Here is a 13173-nt window from a genome sequence, read left to right on the forward strand (position 1 = left end):
GCATAAATAAGTATGAATCTGGAACAACTCTTGATGAATGAAATAATAAATAAATAAAGGGTTGTGATCAACCAATATTTTAGCACATCTAAATTCTACTGGTTTCTGACATTTAGATACAGGATATGTTAAGGAATGACACTTCAAGTTTGGCAAGAATTGCCTACGTCCATCACCGCACTGAGCCTTCTTCTTTATTGATTGAGATACAATACAAGAGCCAAATTGCCTCCTTTAAATAGGAGTCTACGAGTTTTGCAAGAGGTTTACTAGTGTTGAATAATATAACAAGGAGTCTAAGATAAAATTATAGAACTACCCTAAAAAAATTCGGCTCAGGGCTAACGCCCCCGAACCCCCACCTTCCAGGCAGGGGGCACGACCCCCCACCAACTTACCATGAATTTGGATCTGCAAAAATTAGGGATTTATATCCAGGTAGGAAACAGGCTCCGCACTCCTATTGGTCCAATTGCCAGGATGGCACCTCCATGCAAGTTCACATCATGGTTGAGTGCACAAAGATAAGGTCCTATTACAATTTTCAGCATCTTGTCAATCTTTTGACACATACTATTTTCAGAACTATACCAGTGATTGCAAGCCTTGCAGCTGCACAGTTGGTGTTGTCTAGGTAGGGATTAAATAGTTCAGATTCGGGTAGGGTGTGGCCAATAGGAGATCCAATTAATCAGATGTTGGCTAAATAGATTCAGTTCAGGTATGGATTTGGATGTTCAAAATCTCATACAAAATCAAAGTTTACATGCAATCGGATTTGGATATCCATCAAAATCTGGATATTTTTCAGATTTTGTAGCAAAAAAAGTCAAAACCATATCCATAACTGATTAAAATAGAGTCTGATTCAGTCGAACATCAGATAAAAACCGATCCATTGACATCCCTATGTCTAGATGTGATACCACTAGCCAGTATCCAAGCAAGCTTCAGGCTTGTTGCTATCTGGATGGAGCCAAAAACCAATAAGAATGCATAATACACTTTTTCTGGGAGACCAGTATCCATAAATAACAAACTAAAAGTAAAATCATAACAATCAAATTACTTGTGGAAATTTAATACACAGAACCCAAACATATTGTTGACCACATCTTAAAAGTAGTGTGGAGCTTTTCTTGGATGAAAGAAAGTAGCATGTTGGTGAGGGCACATTTTTGTTCATTGTTGTTTAATGTTCTAATGCATCATTTTTTTATTGAAGGTTAATGTGAAAAAATTTAAAATAAAGCATAAACATGCTTTTCTAAACATAATAACCCTCTCCATTCTCATTCCAGTTGTCCATGTTCTTGATTAATAGGGGCAAAGTTGTTTTTGTTTCATCTTCCACAGATCTTGAGTTTTCCTTATTAATCTTTTCAGAAAGCACATGCATCAGGAAAAATCAAATGAAGGAAATCTGGTTTTTTGCATCTAAAGAGGAGAAAACTTACTTCAGTGGGTTTGCCAAAACTCTTTGACCAATTGTCACAAAACTTGTTTCTTGGTTTGACATGAACCATGCTAAGGAAGAGACGCTGCATTTGCATTTATTTAAGATAATTAGGCTTGATTCCTAAAACAAAGGGCACTTAAAACTATGCAAAAGCTTGCACGCTGGAAAAGGAAAACAAACCTTCCGGTGAAAATATGCTCACGGACACCTAAGATGGTAGGTGGACGCACACCATGATCCTCATGGAACTCTTCCAAAAGATTGCGCATTTTAAAAGCTTCTTCCAAGTAATTGTCCTGAACTCATGGTCAAACACATAGAATCAATATGGTTGTTTAAAAGAATGTTGCAGCACAACCAATATAAAGAAAGGATATATTTCAAAATGTTTACCTGATTCATATCAATTGTTTGAAGAGCTTCCCCCCTACTGAATATTATTGCATGGTTCTGATTTTCTGGCTTACCTTCTCCTATCTTTGCACTACCAGGTAGTTTTATACGATAAATTTCCTATTAAAAGTAAAAGGTCAGAAGTGTATCAGGCCTCTACTTTGAAACTAAATTAAAAGTGTGAAAAAATGACAGTCCAGCATTATACTTTGCTACTGGTCCAAATGGAAACATGACTACCTGGTCACGATTATCTACAGCTTTGACTAAAACAGAATAATAGACCTTCTGTACTCTGCCATTTTCTCTTTCTTCAACTTCATCAATATAGGCTACACGTAGAGATGGATAGCTACACAGGAAGGACACTTATTAGATTTGTGATCAAGATAAAGCTACACCATAGTGACATGCAACCTGCTATGTTCAAGCTTCAGAAATTAGATTTGAGTGGTCACGTGAACATTACAACTTGGTCCAAAGTTATGTTTCACATGCATGGAATATTTTCTGACCTTTTTAACAATTTAGAAAGCGAGCTAAGTTAATCTGTACAGTGAATTATATATTAAGATATTTATCAAAATAAAAAGCTAGTGATAATCAAAACTTTAGTTTAAGAGATTGAATGATAAGAAAATAAGTGCAAATAGTTGATGGGAGTCCATGGGTGGCAAGGGGACTGGAAAACTCCTTTCATGTGCATAAATATGGCTCTGGTCATCAGTGAATGTCGGGAGAGAAAAACATACTTAACCATCAAGTTCAGAATGTCTGTAGCACGGCGATCTCCACTTTGCTTTTGGTTGCCATAGATTTGACAGGTAGCAATATATGTGAATTTCATGTCAGCCACAGCCTCAAGCTGAGCAGACAGTGACCTCTGGCTCTTCTTCTCTTCGTCAGTTGGATCAGTAACTGCCTTGTAGCCTTCCAATATTTCTGAAATCCAATATAAAGCAAAAAATAAACTAAACTTCCATACATCAAGCCTTAGCATCAAAACACACCAAGATGTTATGTGTTCCATGCCTGTTTCAGAAGCCATGTCAAGAAAAGCCTGAAGCTTCAAAGCCCTTCTGTAGTACATCATCCCTCGGACTGCAGTAAGTGATATGTTCATAAGGATGAAAGCAAACTCTGTCTTAAAAACATGCATGGGGAATAACATCATTTACCTGTTCTGCAAAGGGTTTGCCCTCTTAGGGATGCCCAGTGACGAAGATGCAATACATTCTCTTCATTACCCCAAACCTCGCTCTCCCTTTTGCAATTGAGTCGCTCCATGAAATTGTTCCATTCATCTGAAAAAATTCAGAACATAAGTTGGAAAAAAGGTTTCAGTTTCACCACTCACATTCTTAAACCATAGATGGAGAATACAGCAATATGGCAAATGCCAAAGGAATCTTTTGATGAAAATATATACCAGGGAAAATTTTTTGCAGGTAGAATATTATTGAGACACCATCCTCATTCTCAAGCTCAAGATCACTCTTTGAGTATACAGTTTCTTCACTGTAGTATGGGGTCATAACACTGCAATAGACACCAAAGTAATAAGAAAAATCAACCTAAATTTCATGCACACACAGCCACATTTATATCTTTGAAAAGAGAAAAGCAACTAGCCTCCTTTCATGGATAAGAACATGGACCTAGTATAATAGTTTCTCTAACTATATCTTTGTTTTATGATGTTTCAGTAGCCATAAGCTATCAGATGGAGCAGGTTGGTGTGTGTTAATATATATATATATATATATATATATATATATATATATATATATATATATATATATATATATATATATATATATATATATATCATACCCGATAAAGGGTATTTTTGTAATTCTGCCCAATAGGGCATTTTAGCCTTTTCCTTTTCTTTTTTTTCTTTTTTCTATTTTTATTTTTCCTTTTTCTTTTGTAAATGCATTAAATGTATAATGCATTGGGGGTCCCAACTAAGAGTCGTTGGACCCCCAACAGTCACAAATGTGACCGTTGGGGTCCCAACGACTCCTTGTTGGGCCTCCCAATGCTCACTCTCTCACACTCTTTTGCTTATAAATAGAGGGGTAAACCCCTTTGTAATGTGTGGCTTTTATAAGCCCATTTCTTGCTTTATAAGATTTTTCTTTTTAGCAAGTCTTTGTTGGCCTTGTGGTTGTCTATTGTGGATTTGTTCTTCGCATATTGCTTGTGAATGTCCATTATAGGACATTGTGTTTATTTTAGCTCTCTTAGTCCCTTATGGGATGAGCTATCCCTCCTAGAACCCAAATGGGTAGATAGTGAGGATGTTGAACTTAGAAGGCAACAAATGGAAAAAGAATACTTTTTTCAATTTTTGCATGGGCTTACACCGGAGTATGAGCAAATTAGATCTTCTCTCCTCCATAGATCTAAGCCTCTTCCCTTTGAAGATGTTGTTGCCGAAATATGCCAAGAAGAAACCCCTCTTGGCATGGTAAAAGGGGGAGATGAAGTCCTAGCCGTTTTCAAACCCGGAAATTATGTTAGGACTTATAAGCCTCTTCATTTTGGAAGACAAAATAACTATAATGTCAACTATAAGAAAGCTATATGTCATCACTGTCAAGAACTGGGGCACATAAGGCCTAATTGTCCAAAGATAAAAGAAGCTCCAAAGCCAAGAGTTGCTTCCCTTGAAGAAAGCACATCAAGGAAGGAAGATTCAACAAAAGGAAGGGATTCCTTTTCTCTTGCTCAACTTTCTGAGGCACTCCAAATGCTACTCAAATCTTCATCTACTCCATCTACATCGGGTGCCGCCATTGCCTCATCTTCTCCTCCAGGTATGTCCTCTTAGATCCTTGACTCCGGAGCGTCATTTCATATGACACCTCATGAGAATGGGTTATCCGACTTATGTTCTAATTCAAAAACCTCTTATGTTTCAACTGTCGATTGCACACCTTTACAAATCAAAAGTTTTGGAACTTTAAGTTTTTCCAAAAATTTCCTTGTGCCAAATGTGAGAGTGATACCTCAACTAAATTTGAATCTTCTTTTCGTTTCTCAAATATGTGATCATGGATGTGAAATCTCCTTCTCAACTAAGGGTTGCTCTATACAGGATCTTCGGTCCGGAAAGCAGATTGGGCAAGGTCATAGGAGGGGAGATATCTATTACATGAGCAACTTGAAACTCCCTACCAACTCTTTTTGTAACTATGTCCAAGATAAAAATATTGAAACTTGGTATCAAAGACTTGAACATCCAAGCTTCTTAAAAATGTATTCTTTTCTTTTTGGAAAGAAATTTTATAATGAGAAACATTTTGTTTGCAAAAATTGTATTTTTAAAAAGATGAAATCTATTCGTTTTCCAAATATAATGTTTTTTACTAAAAGACCATTTGATTTAGTTCATTCGGATGTTTGGGGCCCTTCTCCGATCATATCGAAAGGTGGATACTCCTATTATGTTACCTTCATTGATGACTTTACTAGATATGCATGGATTTATTTTCTTAACTTAAAATTCAATGTCTTCGCTTCTTTTAAGAAATTTCATATGATTGTCAAAAATCAATTCTTAAGTAATATCTATATTCTTAGATCTGATTCGGGTGGAGAGTACCTATCAAATGAATTTCAAATTTATTTAGAAACAAATAGAATTTGCCATAAAAAATCATGTCCTAGAACTCCTCAACAAAATGGTTTAGCCGAAAGAAAACATAGACACATTGTGAAAATCACTAGGACACTTCTTATTTCTAAAGAAATTTCAAAATGCTATTGGGCCGAAGCCACTTTAACATCAACCTACTTGATAAATAGAATGATATCTTCATCCTTAAAAAATACATCTCCATATGAAAAACTATTTGAAAGAACTCCCGATTTTAATAGATTAAGAATTTTTGGGTGCAAATGTTTTGTTCTTTCACATAAAAGAAATAAATTATCTCCAAAAGCTATTGAGTGCGTATTCTTAGGATATGGAGAAAATAAAAAAGGATTTAGATGTTTCGATCCCAAAAGCAATAAATTGTATGTTTCTAAAGATGTAACTTTTTTAGAAAATGAAAATGGGTTTGAGAAAACTAAAGATATTGATGAAAGTGAATATGCTTTCTTGTTTGATCTTCCTCAAGAAGAAGTAACTCTTTAAGAAGATGTGATTTCTAATGATAATTTGTTGAATGACTAAGAGGACATTCCTCTCGATAATGTTGAAAACGAAAATGATGTCATTGATAGTAGACCAATTCAAACCTATGTTCGGTGTGGTCAACAAGTTCTCATAAATGCTTTAGAAAAATACTCCCAAGGGTCCAACATAGAAGAAACCTCTTTGAGAAGATTCGGTCGAGTCTCAAATCCTCCTAATAGGTTTGTCTCCTATGAGTTTCTAACACCAAAATATAGGTCATGCCTAATTGCGTTACACTCATTCCATGAACCATCTCATTATAATGAAGTCAAAAGTATTCTCCAATGGGTCGAAGCCATGAACTTGGAACTTAGTGCTCTTGAAAAGGCAAAAACTTGAGAAATAACATCATTGCCCACTGGAAAGAAATCAATTGGACGTAGATGAGTCTATAAAGTCAAAACTAAGAGAAGTCAAAACTAAGAGCGATGGGTCAATAGAACGCTACAAAACTCGACTAGTAGCAAAAGGATATGCTCAAGAATACGGTATTGACTATGAGGAAACTTTTGCTCCCGTAGCTAGGATGACCAGTGTTAGGACTCTTATTGTGGTTGCTTATGTTAAAAAATGGCCTATCTATCAATTAGATGTTAAGAATGCATTCTTAAATGAAGAACTAAGTGAAGAAGTTTACATGAACCCTCCACCAGGAGTGTGTATTAGTAATGATAAAATTCTTTAACTTAACAAAGCCTTATATGGATTAAAACAAGCTCCAAAGACTTGGCATGATAAATTTAGTAACGTAATGACAAGTTTGAATTTTCGCTCTTGATTTACTGACACTGCTTTGTTTATAAAAAGTGCAGGGTTTTCAATGGTTATTCTCTTGCTTTATGTTGATGATATGATCATCATCACTGAAAGTGATGAGCAGGAAATTAATGATATTAAAAAAGTTCTGAAAGAAAATTTTGATATGTCTGATTTGGTTTCTTAAGATACTTTTTAGGTAATGAAGTAGCGTACTCTCTACGGGGGTACATTCTCTTTCAGATGAAACTTGCAGCTGACATTCGTTTAAAGTCTGGCATCTCTGATGACAAAAAGATGGAAACCCCTGAAGTTATCAATGCAAAGTTGAGGTTGGAAGATGAAACTTTTCTTGAAGATTTCACTCCCTACTGCCAATTTGTTGGGTCTCTGACATACTTATCCATCACTCAGCTAGGCATAACTCATGCAGTTCACTCAGTCAGTCAATTTCAACATGCACCTACAACCATGCACATGAGTGTAGTCTTAAGAATCATCAGATATATTAAAAATACTATAACTAAGGGAGTTCTTTCCTCTTCTTCATCACTAGATTTAATTGCTTATACTGATGCTGATTGGGGAGAAAATCCCAATGATAGAGTCTTAACTACTGGTTTATGTGTATTCTTAGGTGACTATGATTTTCTGGAGATGCAAGAAGCAACAAAAATTATCATTGTCCTCAACGAAAGCTGAATATCGTGCAATGGCCACTACAACCATGGAGCTTGTGTGGCTTAGAAGTCTTCTCAGTGATATGGGCATAATCATCTCTACACCTTCAAAGATGTGTTGTGACAATAAAAACACAATTTATATCGCAAGCAACCACACTTTCCATGAGCGTACTAAACACATTGAGATGGACTGCCACTATGTTCGTGATGAATATCTAAGAGGGACCATAACATTGTCGTACATTATATCCGAGTACCAGTTGGTAGATTTCTTCACCAAAGCTCTTGCTGCTCCTCGTTTTATGTTTCTTCTCAACAAGATTTCGATTATGTCCCTATAAAGCTTGAGGGAGGGTGTTAAAATACATGTATTCATGTATATATATTTATATATATACTAATTGATATCCCATCATACCCGATAAAGGGTGTTTCTGTAATTCTGCCCAATAGAGGCATTTTAGTCTTTTCCTTTTTATTCTTTTCTTTTTCTTTTTTTCTTTTTTCTATTTTTATTTTTCCTTTTTCTTTTGTAAATGCATTAAATGCATAATGCACTGGGGTCCCAACTAAGAGTCATTGAACCCCCCAACGGTCACAAATGTGACCGTTGGGGGCCCAACGACTCCTCCCAATGCTCACTCTCTCTCACTCTTTTCCCACTCTCTCTCTCTCACTCTTTTGCTTATAAATAGAGGGGTAAACCCCTTTGTAATGTGTGGCTTTTATAAGTGCATTTCTTGCTTTATAAGAATTTTCTTTTTAGCAAGCCATTGTTGGCCTTGTGGTTGTCCATTGTGGACTTGTTCTTCGCATATTGCTTGTGAATGTCCATTATAGGACATTGTGTTTTTTTCCACTTATTTCATTACAGTGTGGACAGTCTGACAGGGTTAAACAACGGCATAGAGTGCTTTCATCAAAGATTCACACTGAACAGTGATACTGAAGGGTGATGGAGGAATTCCTTCATATTGATGATGATAGAAGCAGCTCATCCATCTTGGGGACTTCTCAGCACTCCTATGTCGGCACGACCTTCCCGTCGGAATCCAACTATACCTTTCTCGGTACAAAACATTTCCTACCTCCAACACACTTCCCCTCTCCCTCCCTCCTCCCACCACCCCCTCCCCACCCCAACCCAACCCAACCCAACCCAACCCAACCCAAAACACACACATATCATTATTCAATTTTGTCATATTCCATCACATGAGTACTGATGGATGGTGCTTTATTTAACTATCTTCTGATATTAACTCCATTCTCCATAAGATTCAAGAACTTTTGGCTGAAACGACCAACATTCCCCTAGAATACAGGCATAATAGAAAATAAGATATGTAACAAAAAATGATTAATTGAATGTCTATTTCTATTTCTGACAAGCACTATCAAAGCGTCATGTGATCCAAATTCAAGCTAAAGACAATCAGAAGATCACATAAGCCACATGTAATTTAAGAATTTTCTCAATGCATGACAACTATATTAATAATAGAAAAGGTAATAAGGACACATATATGAGATAAATGAAACGAATATGATAAGAACATTTTGATGAAAAGGACTTCAGCCTGATTCCGTTTATTCGCTGTTTAAGTCAGAGTAAGATGCTGAGCCTAATTAGCCGTAAGTTGGAAAATTACAGCCAATGACAAGAAAAACTAAAGGAACAAAAATACTTTCAAAATAGATCTTGAAGAGAAAGGCACCCAAAGACTAAGAAATAAGAAACTCTACTCATGTCAAGAGTGATTCTCTTGCAGCAAAATTAGTGCAGCACGCAACAAACACAACTCAATAAGGAGGCTTCATGTCTAAGATTTCACATGAAAATTTTCAAACCTAGGATGATAGATTTTATTTTCCAACAGAAAAGAAATGACTTTCATAAAGGAAGGCAGTGACTAGCAATGCTGAGCAAATAAGGATGCTATCATCACCAATAGATGATTTTGTTGTTTTTATCCATGGTTAGAGAAAAGAAATCTTAGATTTTAAAATTTCGCATTAGATTTGCATGTATAAGGTATCACATTTAACCTTTCTTTTTTTTAATTAGAGAATCAGGCCCAAGAGATGCCAGGTTGTGACAATCTTGGGATACCAAACTCCAAGGTTAGGATTACCTCCATCCTTCAAACTCTTACAAAGGTAGTTGTTTAGTTTCTAATCCATGACACTCCTCTTCAACAGAGCAGGTGTGACCGCATTAGCTACTCTGATGTACACTTTATCTTTTCCTTTGGTTTTTTTATCAAATTTGACAAGTCAATTAAGAAAATAAAATATCTTACAAGAGAAAAGGCATCTTACTGCAGAAAATATTCAATTCACTTATGAGAAAGTTAAAAAAATACATCATAGAGATGTGCGGTTTTGAGAACTATTTCCTACAATTCAATAATATTCCAACCTGAAAGAGAGCATTTTACGGACACGTGGAGCACGTGGCATGTCCATAAATAAAGAATTGGAAAAGAATGCTATCCTTCTACGTGCTTCTAGATTGGTAGGCACATCAATGGCAGACTCCTTAACAGTCAAAAGCAGGTAAAGACGTTTGATCTGAAATGCAAAATATGAAATAGTCTGAATAGTGTTTTGAATATCAGAAATTTGGAAGATACACAAAGAAACTTAATTACCTGTTCTTCCCATTGGGCATTCATTGCAGGCGGAAAGACTACTGCAGGTTTTGGATCAGTACCTGCAAAAAGCTGTCGCCCGGTTTGTGATGCATTTGCTAGATCATACTTTCCAGGGATTACCTCTTTATTTCCATGACCAAGATCAACCAGTTCACTACAAGCAGAACTTAACCTTTAGTCTATGTTAAGAATTCAATTGGAAACTGAGTATAAAATGAATGATTTGCTAACCGAATCTCATTAACCATCATGTCACGGGTAACTACTTCTAACATATCTTGCAGCAGTAAAACAACAGTATCACGCTTAGTTGAATCACCGGCTTTCTGGAAAAATGAAAATTGAACATACAAGTACATTAACAAGAGAAATTGTGTCTCAAAGAAAACAAGAATATGCAACTTACCAATATCTCAACAAGCTCTACAAACTTCTTACAAAGTTTTGGCAATGCAGTCATTCTGAAATTTGCAAGAAATGTATTCTTTGAAATGTTGACCTCAACTTCCTTGAAGATAATGCCTATTATCCTGTTAAAACCAATCACTGTTACTCAGAGAAACAAAAAAAATCACTACTAAGTTCCAGTAGTTCATTATGTTCCAAAAGGAAGCAGTTTTATTTGCTAAAGTTTCTTAAGATAGTAAAAAACAAGTTAGAACTTAGAACAACAAAGTCTATGGACCAGGAATATGCCACATGGAAAAGAGAACAAACCTTTTCTCATTCTCGCCAACAACCAATATGTTCAATACATGCTTGAAAGATTCATAACATTCAATAATAGCACATTTCATGTACTCATCAGAACATATACGCTTCCAAAGATCAGCATCTCTGGACCGAAAATGCAGTGCCATGTCCAAAGCTATTGGGATCTGAATGAACCAGTCAATAGTCAAAAGATCATTCATCAGAAAATAGCAAATGTCATTCATAAGTATCAGACCTTGCCAGCTAGCAAAAATGGTGGCCATTGTATGACTTTTAAGCTGGGATCTGATGAATAAGGAACCAGCATCAGGTCCATTTCCCTGTAATAAGCAAAACATTTACTATAAGGCAGATAATTCAGAATAAGTCAAGTAGTAGATCTATGAGATATTCACATATGGCATTATCAAACATGGCAAAGGGTGCCTTTCCTGTCACTTATTAGGTCTTCTTCACGGAAACTAGTAATAACTTCATTCCATAACTGTGAAAATCTTGCAGCCTCTGTCCTCCTACTGGGTGAAACCTGGAAAAACAGTAGACGTGCAAGAGTATGATTTACATAAGCAACAATTTTAAGTATTTGTAACCAAAAAATTATTGACAGGTATGGTATACAACCTCAGCAAAACGCTTGGACAATGAAAACCCACGACGCCGGTTCTTTTCCGAAGGCACTAAGCATGCATTGAAAGCTCCAGGCAGTGAATGAAATCTTGACCTTAGCATGCCTAAGGTACGTATCTGAAAAAATGTGACAATAAGGTGATTATGCTCATAGAGTCGTAACTCTTGGTAGAAACACGTCAAACTGAATTACTGTACTCAAACTAATGACATTGTTGTGAAGATAAATAGATTCTTCTTCATATGCTTCATATATGTTAATGGCATGCTTTAGACCAATGTTATCTTTGCAACACATGGATACACCACTAATGGCATGCTTGTAGCCATTGTTGTATTTGTGACACTCGTACACACACATATGGAGAGGCTAAACTTCATCATTTTTTGTTTAACTTATAAACTTGGCAACTTTAAGCATCCCTAACAATACCTAGATAATACTTGGAAATTGACACGAGTTTTGGCATTGGACATGGGTATGAATTATGGAATACGACAAGCCTTGAAAACCTAGATATGTGGACACACACACATATATAAAGTAATGTTATGGTGATCCTAGAGAAGCTACACCAACCTACTAGAAACCATAGGTGTCAGCTGCACCTTCTCAATCAGAACTTACAGATGCATTCAACATAGTTTGTTTGATAGAAACCATGCTTTGGATCTTGTTTTCTCGACATAAAAATATGATTTTTCATGTCATGAAATTTTGGTACAATGTGGGCCCTCGATTTTTGAAGATCTTAAAAAACATTCATGTACACCACAATCACATGATCCGAAACTTGTTTTCTGCTAAAAATGCATGTAGATCATATCTATACTGTTCAACAAAAACTCATGAATTATGAGAATTGATAGCTTCAAATAGTTGGGTGTAGGTGCTTCCAAAGCACCCTATCATTATTAATATATATATACATACATATATGTATGTATATAGGTAAAGTGATGGGTAGCTCCTAATAGTTTGTCCTAAACTGTCTTAAATGCTTCTAAAAACATAGTTATGTGTGTTTTTTCTTAATCCTAACCTGTAGATGACTTTATCATTGCATAGTCACTAAAAATCATGCTTTGGATTGAATTGATTCGATGAGAAACTTGATTTCTTTTTCACTAATGGCATGTTTGGTTAAGTCCCATGAGATTTGGACTCCCATACAAATGAGTGAATGAATCTCATTGGCATTGGCCAAACAAGCATCTGAAAATGAGTGGTGAGAAATGGATTCACATTTGCCTTTACAAATTAGAGTTGCTTTCTCATTTAAATGGGAATCAAAATCACTAGCATCATGTGATTTTGATTCATATGATTCCAAATAAAATTTGATTTAAAATCACATGTGGCCCAGCAACCCAAACTTGCCCTAAGTTCTGGTGCAATATAAGCTGTCAATTTTTGCTCGCTCTAAATTTGCATCTAAACACAAAAAGATGCCTAACCTAATGCATGTTTTATACAAAGTTATAGAGAATGCACCTGCAAATTCAGATCAAGTAAACACCCAAAAATTTGTCCCTTTGAAGCGTTTAGGACAGTTTAGGAGCTATTCATTACTCTTATATATATATATATATATATATATATATATATATATATATATATATATATATATATATATATATATATATATATATTAGAAAGACAGAAAAAGAGAACCAATTAAATGAAGAATG

At 35.6% G+C, this 13173-nt stretch overlaps 1 protein-coding gene, 1 long non-coding RNA gene and 1 other non-coding gene across 3 annotated transcripts in view; 1 reads left to right on the forward strand and 2 right to left on the reverse strand.

The window, feature by feature from the left end:
• LOC149835246 (callose synthase 5-like) overlaps positions 1–13173 on the reverse strand; it is a 73071-nt gene that overhangs the window by 12223 nt on the left and 47675 nt on the right. The window contains exons 21-36 of the mRNA XM_090011768.1: positions 11476–11598; positions 11290–11380; positions 11090–11178; positions 10858–11018; positions 10547–10670; positions 10372–10466; positions 10138–10294; positions 9906–10057; positions 3282–3391; positions 3031–3156; positions 2885–2953; positions 2605–2794; positions 2093–2204; positions 1853–1972; positions 1640–1755; positions 1458–1541 (exon numbers count right to left, since the gene is read on the reverse strand). Of these exons, the coding sequence (XP_089867894.1) occupies positions 1458–1541; positions 1640–1755; positions 1853–1972; positions 2093–2204; positions 2605–2794; positions 2885–2953; positions 3031–3156; positions 3282–3391; positions 9906–10057; positions 10138–10294; positions 10372–10466; positions 10547–10670; positions 10858–11018; positions 11090–11178; positions 11290–11380; positions 11476–11598 (1919 nt within the window). The remainder of the gene's footprint in view (positions 1–1457; positions 1542–1639; positions 1756–1852; positions 1973–2092; positions 2205–2604; positions 2795–2884; positions 2954–3030; positions 3157–3281; positions 3392–9905; positions 10058–10137; positions 10295–10371; positions 10467–10546; positions 10671–10857; positions 11019–11089; positions 11179–11289; positions 11381–11475; positions 11599–13173) is intronic.
• The window catches only part of LOC149835247 (uncharacterized), a 29370-nt gene that overhangs the window by 5533 nt on the left and 10664 nt on the right, over positions 1–13173 (forward strand). Inside the window, exon 3 of the long non-coding RNA XR_016432829.1 lies at positions 11462–11590. This is a non-coding gene — a long non-coding RNA (uncharacterized LOC149835247). The remainder of the gene's footprint in view (positions 1–11461; positions 11591–13173) is intronic.
• Positions 2880–2956, reverse strand: LOC149835248 (small nucleolar RNA J33). The gene has a single exon (XR_016432890.1). It is a non-coding gene; the product is annotated as a small nucleolar RNA J33 (small nucleolar RNA).

Source organism: Nuphar pumila, chromosome 6 (genome assembly GCF_984573655.1).
Source record: "Nuphar pumila chromosome 6, dmNupPumi1.hap1.1, whole genome shotgun sequence".
Lineage (NCBI taxonomy): Eukaryota > Viridiplantae > Streptophyta > Magnoliopsida > Nymphaeales > Nymphaeaceae > Nuphar > Nuphar pumila.